The 12,541-nt window shown below is 43.1% G+C and overlaps 2 protein-coding genes across 4 annotated transcripts in view; one reads left to right on the forward strand and one right to left on the reverse strand.

Moving 5' to 3' along the window:
* Nucleotides 1-738: 738 nt before the first annotated feature.
* On the reverse strand, nucleotides 739-4,900 carry DYNLT1 (dynein light chain Tctex-type 1). The gene is made up of 5 exons (XM_019479864.2): nucleotides 4,833-4,900; nucleotides 4,368-4,409; nucleotides 2,633-2,756; nucleotides 1,552-1,629; nucleotides 739-1,167 (listed from the first exon to the last, which is right to left on the reverse strand). The coding sequence occupies exons 1-5, from the start codon at nucleotides 4,857-4,859 to the stop codon at nucleotides 1,097-1,099; spliced, it is 342 nt and encodes a 113-aa protein (XP_019335409.1). The 5' UTR covers nucleotides 4,860-4,900; the 3' UTR covers nucleotides 739-1,096.
* Nucleotides 4,901-4,988: 88 nt separating this feature from the next.
* SYTL3 (synaptotagmin like 3) overlaps nucleotides 4,989-12,541 on the forward strand; it is a 68,405-nt gene continuing 60,852 nt past the window's right edge. For 2 of the 3 annotated variants that reach the window (XM_059714524.1, XM_059714522.1), the window contains exons 1-3: nucleotides 4,989-5,203; nucleotides 6,772-6,841; nucleotides 11,677-11,790. The gene's annotated coding sequence lies outside the window, so the exon portion shown is untranslated. Of the gene's footprint in view, nucleotides 5,204-6,771; nucleotides 6,842-11,569; nucleotides 11,791-12,541 lie in introns of those variants that run through there. The other variant, XM_059714525.1, reaches the window with a different exon arrangement.

Genomic DNA, 12,541 nt, shown 5'->3' on the forward strand with positions numbered 1-12,541 from the left:
ACTCTGGTCTGGGAACTTGGATCTTTTTAATTAAGCTTTCAGCTTCTCAGAAGCAAACTGTATTTAAGTCACTACAACTATGAAATCATGTCAATAGATACAATGATACTTCCCTTCGGGAAGTAGGGATGACAGCTGACTTAGAGGACCTTCCACTAAAAGTTTTAGTGAGAAACAGACATAAGGTGCATTTTACCTCACTGCTCTTTACCCAGGAACAATCCTGTTAACAGCAGTCTTGCTGGAAATGATGTTACAAGTTTAACTTTGCATCCATTGACCTTAAGATGTTATGGGACACATTCTAAGGAGCTGTGTCTTCTGCTGTAGTCATCTCTTCCTTGCAGAGCATTCCCCCAAAATTGAGAAACCTCTCAAGTTCAGCATCATCAGGTAGGTTAGCAAATCAATGTGGTATGACCTTATTTCCCTATCTGGTGCTTTAAAAAAAATAAATAAATAAAAAAATTAGGAATTTCTTTTGCAATAAAAACAACATGCATGTGCACACACCCAGCATGCAATGATTTTTTGTTTACTATTTGTTAAAAAAGATGGTCTTTGAGGCAACACCCCTGGACTACTGCTATGACAATTTCTGCAGTGTTGAATACATACACTAGTCAGTCTGATGATCCATCTATGCTACCACCTTGAAAGCAACTAGTTACTGAAGGGTATGAAAGTTCTCTTGGAATTTAAGATGGGACAGTTGAGCTTAGACACTCACACTAAAGGTTATGAACTTCAATAATTTAATGTTAACCAAGAGTACAAAGTATGAAAGTTAGTGTCTTAATTTAAGTTCAGAAAGCAAATCTAAAGAAAATGTTTACAGTGCAGCAGGTTTCATTTTTTTAGCACCTTGAAGAGGTCCTTGAAGTGTTTAAGACCGTGCGTCAACACTGGTGTGATATTAAGTACAAAATCCATGTAACAACATACAAATTGTTCTTCACATTTCTACGCTTGAAAAGCTACATAAAAAGTATATTAAAAACAAGTTTTTCAGTGTTTTCACAGTTTGGAGTGGACATGGAATGGAAGTATTGATATTCAAGAGACTTGGTTAAGAAGCTGAATGATCCCAAGGCAATCATATTGCAAGTCCAAAGGCACTGACGATACAGTACATAGTCTTATTCTCCCATCTCACAGTGCAGTTTCCTACAAACAGAAAAGTATTTAAAGCCATGAGAAACATTAGTCACTGCACAGAGGTATGCATTTCCCTTATCACGATCAGAACTGTTCTGTTAGAGAACATTCTACTTCCAATCCAGAACAAAGCTGCCATAATAATTAGGTTTTGTTGTTTTAGAAGGGAGTATTAGCTGCCCATTTCATGTATATCAAAATATACCAAGTCCTCCTGGAGGAGCAAACTCTCAAAAATTCAGATGAAGTGTTGTACTGTTAAAACACAGTGTTAAGTCTCGCACAAGAGCAGGCAGTATTTTGCAAATACAGTTTAGGTTCAAGAATAAAACCCAAAATATTTTAAATTAGCTTTTTCTTAAGAGAGCAACTTAATTGAATCAAAACTTGTACCATCACTGGAGTTGTCCCAGAAGCAAGAACTTGCTGTATGCAGTCCAGCACCATTTTTTTGCATAATCACACAGGTCACTGTTAAAACACAAGTGTTTCATTAGTGCCAAACCAATCAAATTTACATTCTTGCTTAGTATTACTAATAAGGATGCGTGTTACATCTATAAATTCTGAAGCTAACCATGACTGATGTCTAGTAAGTCCTGTCTCAAATTTACTGGCAGAAGTACAGATCCTGTGACCTCAAAGCAGTACAAGAAAACTAGATCAAGACTCACTAACCTCAAGAGAAGCGAAGATGCTAACCAATGTAAGTTATCTGCTCAGGACGTAACGTGCATGAAACCCAAGAACAGGAAAGTCTGATCATAAATCCTTTGTGGGCAAGGGCCAGTGCTGAGTTTGGAAAGTGAAGTAAGTCGTGGTCTATGACTAGGACTCCAATAGCTATACAACCTGGAGTAAGAAGCATGGTCTTGTGAAATATTTAAGCTGTGCCATTAAGAGATGGGGACATCTCCCAGATCTACAAATACTCCCTGTGGGTACCTCCTCTTTTGAGGATCCCTACGCAGTAATGCAGCACTGCTCACTTGCTGCTTGCATAGCACAATTTCTGGTCAATACAATGCAGTTTTGAAATGCTAGTTTAGGTTCTAGAACCAGCGTAGCTGTGAAGAAACAGGGAGAATTAGCTTGGGTATAGTGTTGCAGCTATCCTGTTTTCAGTTTCAGAGCTAGCACTGCATACCCTTATTCTTTACCTGTCAGGTCTCTACCCAAAAACAGAAACAGGACTCTAGCCACTGTGTGCAAAATGCTATGCTCTAGGCTGACTGCCATATTATGGGTTTTATTTGATAAATAATTAACATGTGTTGCAATAAGCAGTTTTATAACCATTTTTGTATCATGTTAATTCACAGTTTAAAAAACTGTACTAGATTGATTCCCTAAACTAGTAACAACCAGGATCTTTAAATGAAAGTTTTGCCATTCACCTTTAAATAAGCTGCCTATATGGGGAGCTTTGAACTTCAGTTTTTCCAGCGCACTGAAATAACTAAACAAAACTTACCAATGTACTTGAATGGCTTCCCCAGCTTTGTAAGTTGACTCAAAGTTTGTTCCACCACACTTGTAGTCCACTGGTTTACTTTGCTGTGTTGATAGGCATTGCCACCTATTGCGCCTTCTATGGCCTAAAAATGACCAAAATAATGTACTGGCACCACTCAGCTAAGGATCTTTAATAGCTATTTAGTACTACACACTTTTGAATATTAGACACTAAACTTACTGAGAATATGGTATTTAAACTAACTATAAAAAAACACAATGGTGTTTAATTAAAAGTAGTCCAACTGCACAGCAGGAGCTATCAAAAATTTAGGAGCAAAACTTCAGCAAGGTGCTCCACTTCGTCATATTTATTTTTATCTTCAGCATTTGCTTATTATTCTAACTCCTGTTTTTCCTGGACATCCTCACCCCAGGTCCCAAATTTAAGTTGGGAAATATATACCATGCACTTGCAAAAGTAGTCACTCTGTTTCAAAAAGTCACAGAGATTCAGATATTCACTAGATATCACTGTAAGTTTTCTTGCAAAGAGCTGGATCAAGAAGTAAAATATGAACTTTGTTTTAATTTGATTTTTCACTGGAAAAAGTGTCTTGTGAAGACTGCACACATTCTCCCCCCCCCCCCAAACCAGTAACTGCTGACTATTGATATAAGATAAGACTAGCTGTACTGAACATCATCATATTCAAGGAAAAGAACTGAGGGAGACATGCCTACCCAACTACTTATGAATCCTGAATCTCAGTTATGTAGGCTTCATGATAAGCAGGTACACTCGATACTACTAAAAACGTATTTTGCTTACAGCAGCTTTACCTTGCTTCTTTAAAGAGGAAGCCAAGAAATCAGATAACACAGTACTCAGGAAAAGCCTCTCACATTCATAGAAGAATGTAGTACGTTTCGCCAAATGTATTAATTCTACTGACAGGAACGCTGCCTGATCAAGGCTACAAAGCTACAGGTCTGTGTTTTGAACGTTGTGTTGCAAACGCACCTCTCAATGTATTAACCATCTACAAAAGGAACCACGGTTACCACAAACAAACTTGGAAGTTCAGCAGACAAAATGCAAGTTCCTTAGCAATGCTCAGCTATAATGCATTCACCACCTCTAATGCACTAAATTTAGCTTGTACAATCAAATACATAGGGGCAGGGGAGGAAAATAAACACACCTTGAGAAGAGTGACCCCAGAAGCTAACTTGCTGTCCTGTTCAGGATCCACACAAAACTTAAGCTCAAATGAAAAACAAGCCCTTGTATACACAGGGTTTCCATCATTTAAAAATCTGTATTTAGAGTGGGGTGTCAAAGATCCAGCCTGTGCAGATCATCCAGCCTACGCCTGAAGGTCTCAGACTGGCCCCGCAGGCAGCACCTGGTGTATGGGGCTGCCTGAGGCACATGCTGCAGGCTGCTCCCATCCCGTACTGGCCCCATGCGCTGGATCCAACAGCTGGCCTGACCTGGCCCATGGATCAGCCCCACATCGCTCATGTAGCCCAGAGGGCCTGATGGCACGTCACACCCCTGGCAAGTCAGCCCACATTCAAGGACATCCCCAAAATCATGCTGGGGATATTTCAGGTCAGAGTCAAGACACAGAAAGGATGCGTTTCTAGTGCCCGCTAACAGATGCGTTAGCATTCAAGGTTGCACTGCATTTAAGGATAAAAAAAAAAAGCTCCCACCGAGAACGCTGCAGGACCTCTTACTGCCTCACCTCTTTAATGATGTTACTCACTTCATCCACCACAAAAGCAGTCTGCAAAACAAATGAAAAGAGCGTCAGCTTTGAGCAGAGCATGGAAACACTCAAAAATTCATCGCCATTTTCCAGCCAGTGAGTGTTATTATCAAAACGGGAGTACTAAATAAGCTTCTCTTTTTTTTTCCTCTTCAAAAATCCAAGGTTTTGGGGCTGTTTTACACCAGACATCTTCCTTGACCAATGAGGAGTCACTGGGATAGGCGGCTTCTACCGATAGGGTTTATTCTGGCCCTATGGCTCGCTGGCTAGTTGGGGGGAGGCGGCGGATAAACTTTGGGCCCCAAATGCCGCCCCTCCGGCTGCCTGTTGTGTCATCCATCCCCTCAGCCCGGCCCAGCTCCACGCTCTCCGCAGGCAGTGGGAGGCTGCCATTAAACCCCGCTCAGGGCAGCGCTGCCGGACCCCGACAGCCGTTACCTCCTCCCCCGACTGGAACTCGTCCATGGCACCCGCACTCCAACTACCCCCCCCCCCCCCCCCACCAACGCCAACCGCTCCCGCTGCGCCTGTGCCCCGCCCCCTTTCCTCGTGCGGAAGGCACCACGGCGCCTGCGCAGCGCCCCGGCCCAGCCAATCGGCTGCCTGCGCACACTGCGCCTGCGCGCCCGCCCCGACCCCACCCTGCTTTGTTAGCAGCCGCTTCTCTGGGGGGCTTGGCAACGGGGCGGCGTGGGGTATGATGGGATGGCTTGGTGCTGGTGCAGCTCGCGAGGGAGGGAGAAGCTGCTCGTTTTGTGACGTCACCCAGGCCGTGCCTCCCCGCTTTCCTCCACCGCGCTGCGCACATGGTGCGGTCCCGCCCATCAGGGGCCCTGAGACCTGCCTGCCCGCATAGCCTCAGCTTGAACTATGGGCTGGAATTGGGGTGGAGCCCATTCAGCACAGTGAAGACCGTGCTCCACGTGTATTGCCAACTCCCGTAGTTGTTGGCGTTGTTCTTAAAGTCTGCGTTTCGGGAATGCGAAGACCTTAATTTTTCTTATATATTTATTTATATACGTGTATATATAAGAAAGAGCTAAGTTCTTCACATTCCTCAAGCTTCGCAGGTAGAAGGTCTAGGGTTCGTGCCCCAGTGGAGCCACCCTGCCCGCGTTTCCAGCTGGGTGCAGGGGGCTGGAGTGACCCTGTGGGCTTCCGAGGTCCCTTCTGGCCTTACAGTCTATGAAAGCATAGACGTTAAGACCAATGTCAAAAATCATGGGAGTTGGCAGTCCCTTCTAACCCGCGGTGTCTCTGGTTCTATGATTGTCCGTGTGTCGGGGCTCTGTGCCTAGGCTGGTGCTACCTGGCGTTGCACAGACCAGTCTAGGCTCATGAGTGGACCTCCGTTCCACAACCTTCTGGCAGCATTTCCTCTGCCAGGGGGGAAGATTAGTACGATAATTGCAGGGGAGGGCCCAGCAGCATCAGCACAAGCCTGTTAGGGAGGTGGCATCCACTCAGGTACCACCCACAGTGCAAGCCCTGAGAGCTGGGCTGCCTGGTTTGAGGGGGGCTGTCCTTGGTGGTATGGGGGCTCCCTTTTTGAGTCCTTGAAAGCCAGGACCTTTGTGATGGATGCCAGCCAATGCCTGGCCTTGCCCTTTCTTCTGCCTCCTGGAGAGGCCAGTGTTTGGCCAGCATATATGCCCTAATCACCCTGCCCACAGTGCTTCCTTGTGCTCACTCAAGTAGGCTTCCTGCATCCCTTGAGCCTGGTGTTTCAGCCTTCAGGCCCTTCCCACTCCAGGCACACCAAAGTGAAAGGGAAGAAGATGATCTAGTCAGGGGTGCTTCTACCTTGATCAGGGGGCTGAACTAGATGGCCTCACAAGATCCCTTCCAGTTCTACTTTTGTGTAGCTGGAACCTGGCTTGGGCAAGACCTGCCTGTGATGATGGTTGCGTTAAGAGTCAGCATTTCCCTCTGCCACTGCAAGCACCTCAGATGCACAAACAACAGCTGGGGCCTGCAGTTCCTTGTATATGCTGTAGACATGATCAGCGACTGACAGACCAGTGCATACTAAGGACCTAGGAAAAGCCTGAATTATGAATGATAAGTGCTTCAACTGGTTTTCAATCAATAATCAATAAGCTTGCATTTTAATCAGAAACTTCCTGGGAAAGCAGAATAAAAATCTGTTTATCAAGCCTCTAATATTAGACTAGGCCAAGAATGAATAACTGCTTTATTTTGGAAAACTAATATTAGACTAGGTCAAGAATTAATAACTGCTGTTTGGAAAAACGTGTAACAACGTCTAGATGTAACAATTGATGTTTTGCTTGTTGATAGCAATTGAGTTGGATATAGTCAGCTAGAAGCCTATTGCAATAATAATATGTATCTGTTAACCTGTTGTATATTATAGCTGGCCTGCTCATCGAAGTGAAAGAAACAGAACATGGCAACTAACATTCCCAGGTGGTGAGGGGAAAGAGGTAAGACATTTTCTCTCCCAGAATTGTACTTTTCCCAAGGACACAGACCCTAGCTAATTGGCATCCTTCAAGCCCACAGGAAAAACTGGTTCAGTCCAGTTCCCAAAGTCTCAGTAAAACAAATCAATTTGAATAACACCCATCAGAATATTTGTTTAAATAACCCACGTATAAATATTGGGTATAAACGGGAAATCTGGGGGAGACCTCAGCTAGGTTGCATGCCACCTTTCTTCTCCCTTCTGTGTCTCCCCTAGCTGGTATAGGTGAGAATCTTTATTGTGCTATTGCAAGTAGATAAGCATAGAGACAAGTGCTTATTCTTATGCTTTGGGGTGTAATCAATAAAAGGTTGGGTTATAGACCTATCTCTTGTCTCTTTATCTGACTTGGGTGATAGTAGTACCTTACCTGCTAAGAGGGAGTGGAGGATCACTGGGAACTGTGATTGTATCTTGACTTAGGGTACAAATAGGGTAATCAGTAAGGGAATTGTAACTGTCTCTGAATTCTATGTCTAAGCTTGCAAAGAAGTCCTGATCATAGCTGGGCTGTAGTCTTGTCTCTCAAAGACCAAACAGTACTGGGTTTTTGGTAACACTTGTAGCATTGACCTTCATTCCCCTCTCCACTCCAAGCCACAGTTCATTTTTAAGAGAGGAAAAGCATGGTTAGTTACCAGCCACTGTGGATTGGCATTTTAACCACTTTTGTGGTATTCACCTGGGGGATAAAATGGAACATGAGATAAGGGAAGTGCTGTAGCCAAACTCAAATAGTTTGGGAATTGGCTAGCTTGCCCCATTTCCTGCAGAGGTAAATGGCCCCTTTCATTCCTGCAGGATGTCTAGATGCACTGTTAGTGAGCAGCAACAAAACAGATGAACCAGGGTTCCCCTTAACCATTCCAGAGAGGTTTGTTCTTTGGCATTCTCTTACGCAGACTAAGGCCACATCCTCCAAGGTTTGACCTACCTGTAGCACTGTAAAAGTGATCAACAGCATGGTGCTGTGCTGTTCATCCTTCCTCCAAAAGCTTGCACCATTTTCTGAGTAGTGTACATACAAGGACATGCAATACTGTGGCCTCAATCCCCCTAAAATAGCCAGCCACCTCCCCAGAGTACCAAGGCCTAGGCTGGGAGAGGACTTACTGTTTCCAAGGGCTTCAAAGACTGGGAAGAGATTCTGGAGACATTAGAAGGTCAAGGCATTATCTCTGAAAACAGAGAAGGGAAAAATGACCAACTGTTACTTTTCTCATCTTTGAGGGTCAGTACTTGCAGCTCCAAGATTCTCAAAGATGGAGGGTGATGACAGCCACTGAGCGCTTTGTAACCTTGTGAAGGGCAGAAAGAAAATGGAAGAAGGTGATACGGGAGCTCATGGACTCCCTCACAGATTTCAGGACCATGGATGCTTTATATGGATGGAGTTTACCAGTACATCTGTATAGAGGCAGTAGAAACCCTCACAGAATAGACCTTGTATCAGACAAGTGAGATTGCATATGAGGGTCTAGCTGAAGGCTGGTTGCTCCATTGATTTCTATGCTGCAAGCAGCCCCTCTTCAGATAAACCAAAAGTGAAGTTGTTGAAATAGTTTCTAGTCATACATTTTTCTGGACTACTGCATTCATGTGCAATTCTTCCATAACAATTCACCATACTCAGCAGCCTATACAATAGTGGAAAAATCCCTTTTCTATTTAGGAACTCTGAGACTTGCTGGGTAGGCAAAGAATGGGAATGTATGTGCCCTCTTATCCATCTTGTGCAGTTGGATAACCCCATGCCTGCAACCCTCACAACAATTGGTTGTGAGGGTTAGCAAGTTGTACAGCATGAGCAGCCAAGTATCCTTGCTTAGAGCTGTACAAATCTCAGTCACAACATTAACAATAATCTTTTGCAATGGACCAGGAACTGTTGTGAGCTGAAGCTTCCAGACAGACATTTCCATTTGCTTTGCCACAGTCAAGGGAACTCATATTGGTAGGTTGCTTGTGGTTAGCTCTGCGGAGATACCTAGAAAGGCGGTCTCCTGGTCTTCCTCATCCTGATGTTCTCCTACCACTGTTGGCCATCCCACCAATTGTGTGATCATACTTGCCACACAACCAGCCACTGTTTTCTGTAAGATGAATCCACACAGATCTAGTAAGTGCAGCACAACAAAATTGTTCATTTTGGCTGTTTGATGCCAGCCCTACTGCAGTGTGAATTGAGATTGCTTGATGGTAGAGGCAAAGATTTGTGGGAAAGTATGTAGTTGGCAGATACATTATTATGCATTGGTACTGCTTGGCATGTAGCAGACTATAGAGGGTGGGAAAAGAGGCATTTAGGCAGCTGACCTTGCAGTTGGAAAATACCACTGTATCTCTTCTGGAAGGAAGGCACCAGGTGAATCTTTGGATTTTTTTATGGTTGACCTGTGGAGGTTGAACTTGGAGACTCCTGGACACCATTCTCCAAATGTCCTTTTGTGTACTTTTGTGCATGTATCACACATGCCCTGGGTAAGGCAGGGTCACAAAGGAGTGTGGGATACCAATGCCTTCAACTGTTGGTACAGTTCAGGGCAAGCCCTGCCCAGTCCTCATGCTAAAATTTATGACAATCAAGCACAGCCTGCTCATTTGTTGGTAGCTATTATAATGTGGAGTGATCCTAGTTTATATCAACATGGCTACAACATCACTCCAACACTGTCAGTTTATGTCCTAAACTTAATTTGTCCCAGATTACCACTTTGTTTCATGACCCTCTGTCTCTTACAGTAATTGGTGTTTTTGACAGAGCCCAAGGGATCACAGCTTTCGTTAGAGCAGATTAATTGTCTAGCTCTTATACTCGGGGAAGAAAAATTAAAATGTAACTTGAGGGCACCTAAAATCCCATAAACCAGAAGACAACTGAGAAAAATAAAAATGTCTTTGATTTAAGATTGAGAGCTTAAAAATAACAATCTTGTTATTTTGGGTGGCCTAACATGATTTTTGAATGAGTTCCAAAACTTGCAGCTCTTATCCAACTTTAACTTCATTAAAAATGTTGCTTGTGTAAAGCCCAAATCCTGCAACTATTTCTTGCTGTGTTTAGTACAGGGTTGTCCAATTTTTGAGCAGCTGGGGGCCACACACTCCACAGCCCAAAGACCCCCAAGCCACTTTGTCATGCCGATAGTCTGCCCTTCCTCTCATTGCACAGGTAGTGTAGTATGGTTCCTGTTCCAGCCACACACGCAGTTGGACAGCCCAGCTTCTCTCTCAGCTCCCCAGACAGTCTGACTCCCTCTCCCCAGCCCAGCATGGAGTATGAGCAGCAAAGATCCATCTCTGGTCTCTCTCCCACCATGCTACCTCTTCTCCAGGAGTGGAGCAGGAAGCAGAAGCTGGATAAGAGGGGGAGCTTGGAGACCCCAGCCGCCATAGTAGCAGGAGCGATGGAAGGAGTAGTGGCAAGAATCCATGGGCCTCATGTTAACCCCTCACAGACCTCATGCAGCCTGCAGGTTGCTAGTTGGTCACTCCTGGTTTATCAATAGTTCAGTAAGGTTATTCACATACTTCAATTTAAACATATTCCAAAGCATTAAAGAGCTAGACAATTGCACAGGTTGATTCATTTTGTTATGTTAATGGAGCAACAATGCTTTAGGAAACTTTAACCAATATATGCCACTATTTAAGACCTCTAATAAATAAAAAGACCTCTATTGCTTTATTATTATATGTTGTGTCTGAGGAATTGAAACTTTAAACCAGAGAACAGATTGGTCTGGAAAGAAATACTCATATTCTCTATTCAGACTTTGAAGTAGATTGGCTTTAATTCTGAACATCATTAATAATAAGGCCTGTCTTTATAACAGGCTGAACTGGACTAGCCAATCCAAACATACGTTATTCTAGACTCAATACTTTTTTTTTTTTTTTGGGGGGGGGGGAGGGGGTTATATTGGTAGTTTTCCAGGTTTTCATTCAAGAAAGCTCATAGTAGGTGCATCTACAAACATGAGATGCTTCACTGTGGAGATGCACAATTAACTCCACAGTACAGCATCACCATCTACACATGTGACACTATTAGGCCTCAATAAACAAATTAACTCTGCTGTAGGCTAGTACCCTGCTGCTCAACACAAGTACTATCCAAGAGCAGAGTAGTTACATGCAGCAAAACTCATGTGTAGACAGTGATGGGGCTGGCTAGGGCACAAGGGTGCTACAGTGTAGGAGCTGCCTGCCAGCTAGCCCTGCACTGTAACACCCTCATGCCCCAGCCAGCTCCTCTGCAACATGTTGAACCGAACTGGAGCATCCTTGGGCTAGAGTTTATTGCTATGTGCTAATTACACGTGTAGAAGTACCCAGTATCAGTCTATCTAGGTAATCTAGTCATACTAAATACATTGTCACTTGTAGCTAGAGAGGAATCAGTCTTATTTCCAGTAAATTGCCTGTTCAGAGTACCAGACTTCTTTTCAGTATGACTGCCTGGGGAAATTGAGGTTTTCAGCATTTGCATGTATATAGCATCAGGAAGAGAAATCATATGAGACTCTAAAAACTCATAACCACTCTTCTTCCTGTGAGTGGTTAGAGAACCATAAGCACATTATGAGGAAGGAAGTATTACATTTTCCCATAGTAAACCTTTTTTAACTTTAGAGAAGATGTTAATCTCTATGCAGTAATTCATCTGCTGCACTTTCGGCTGCAGTAACTTTGCAAAGCCTTTGGCAGCACTAGCAATCAGCCTCTGAGCCTGATTCCTCTTGACTGCCACAGGGATGCCTTGATGCTGTACTCTAACTTTGGTTTAAACAGGAAGGAAAGGAGTGAGGCAGCAATTTTATTTCAGTAAAGAAAAGAAAAAGCAAACTCCTCATCTCTGGTGAACATGTCACTTCTACTTCTCTTTCTCTGGTAGCAATGGAAAAGGTAAGTGTATATTTTCAATCTGTTTTATCCAATACAGCAAGAAGAAATTGATTTTAGTTTAAACTGTTCCTTAGATTGAAAAAGGGTTCGAGAAAAAGACCTTGAGCTGGAATCTGCACTAAAAATGGTTTGCTGTAAAGTGATCTTTTGGCTGGATGAGTTGTGGGAGGGAGTGGTACTAAAAGTACTTGAGAGAAGTGCAGGGAAAGCATTTCAACTTGCCATGTAAAATAAATTATAACCAAATAGTCTATTTCTGTATAAAAATTAAGATATTACAGTCAAGTAGTGCACGAAATCATTCGTAATTCTTCTTATCAAGCGAGTACTAATTAATTCATTTCATATGAATTTGTGAGAGTGGCAATTGCCTTAGACTCCATTAGCATTTATGATTAGTGTGTTTTTTCAGTAAACAACATTACTTTGATTCCCTTCTGTGGGATTAATGGATCCTATAATCAAAAGATCTCAAATCAGCAAAGGACCTGACTTTCACAGATAACTTTGTGTATGCTTGTCTCAGTGTCTCTACTAAAACCAAAATAAATGATATAGGAGCTGGAAACATTACACACAGGTCATGCAGTGAAAGTATCAGAGTTATTTTAAATGAAAGAAACATTTTCATTTACAATGACACATTCTATTCTACTCACCACTATGCTATGTGTGTGCAGATTTTTATTATAAATGGTAATAAAGAGGATTATGATAAATACTTTGCAGTTCTATAGTGCTTTTACCTGCA

The sequence above is a fragment of the Alligator mississippiensis genome, chromosome 1, assembly GCF_030867095.1.
Source record: "Alligator mississippiensis isolate rAllMis1 chromosome 1, rAllMis1, whole genome shotgun sequence".
Taxonomy (NCBI): Eukaryota; Metazoa; Chordata; order Crocodylia; family Alligatoridae; genus Alligator; species Alligator mississippiensis.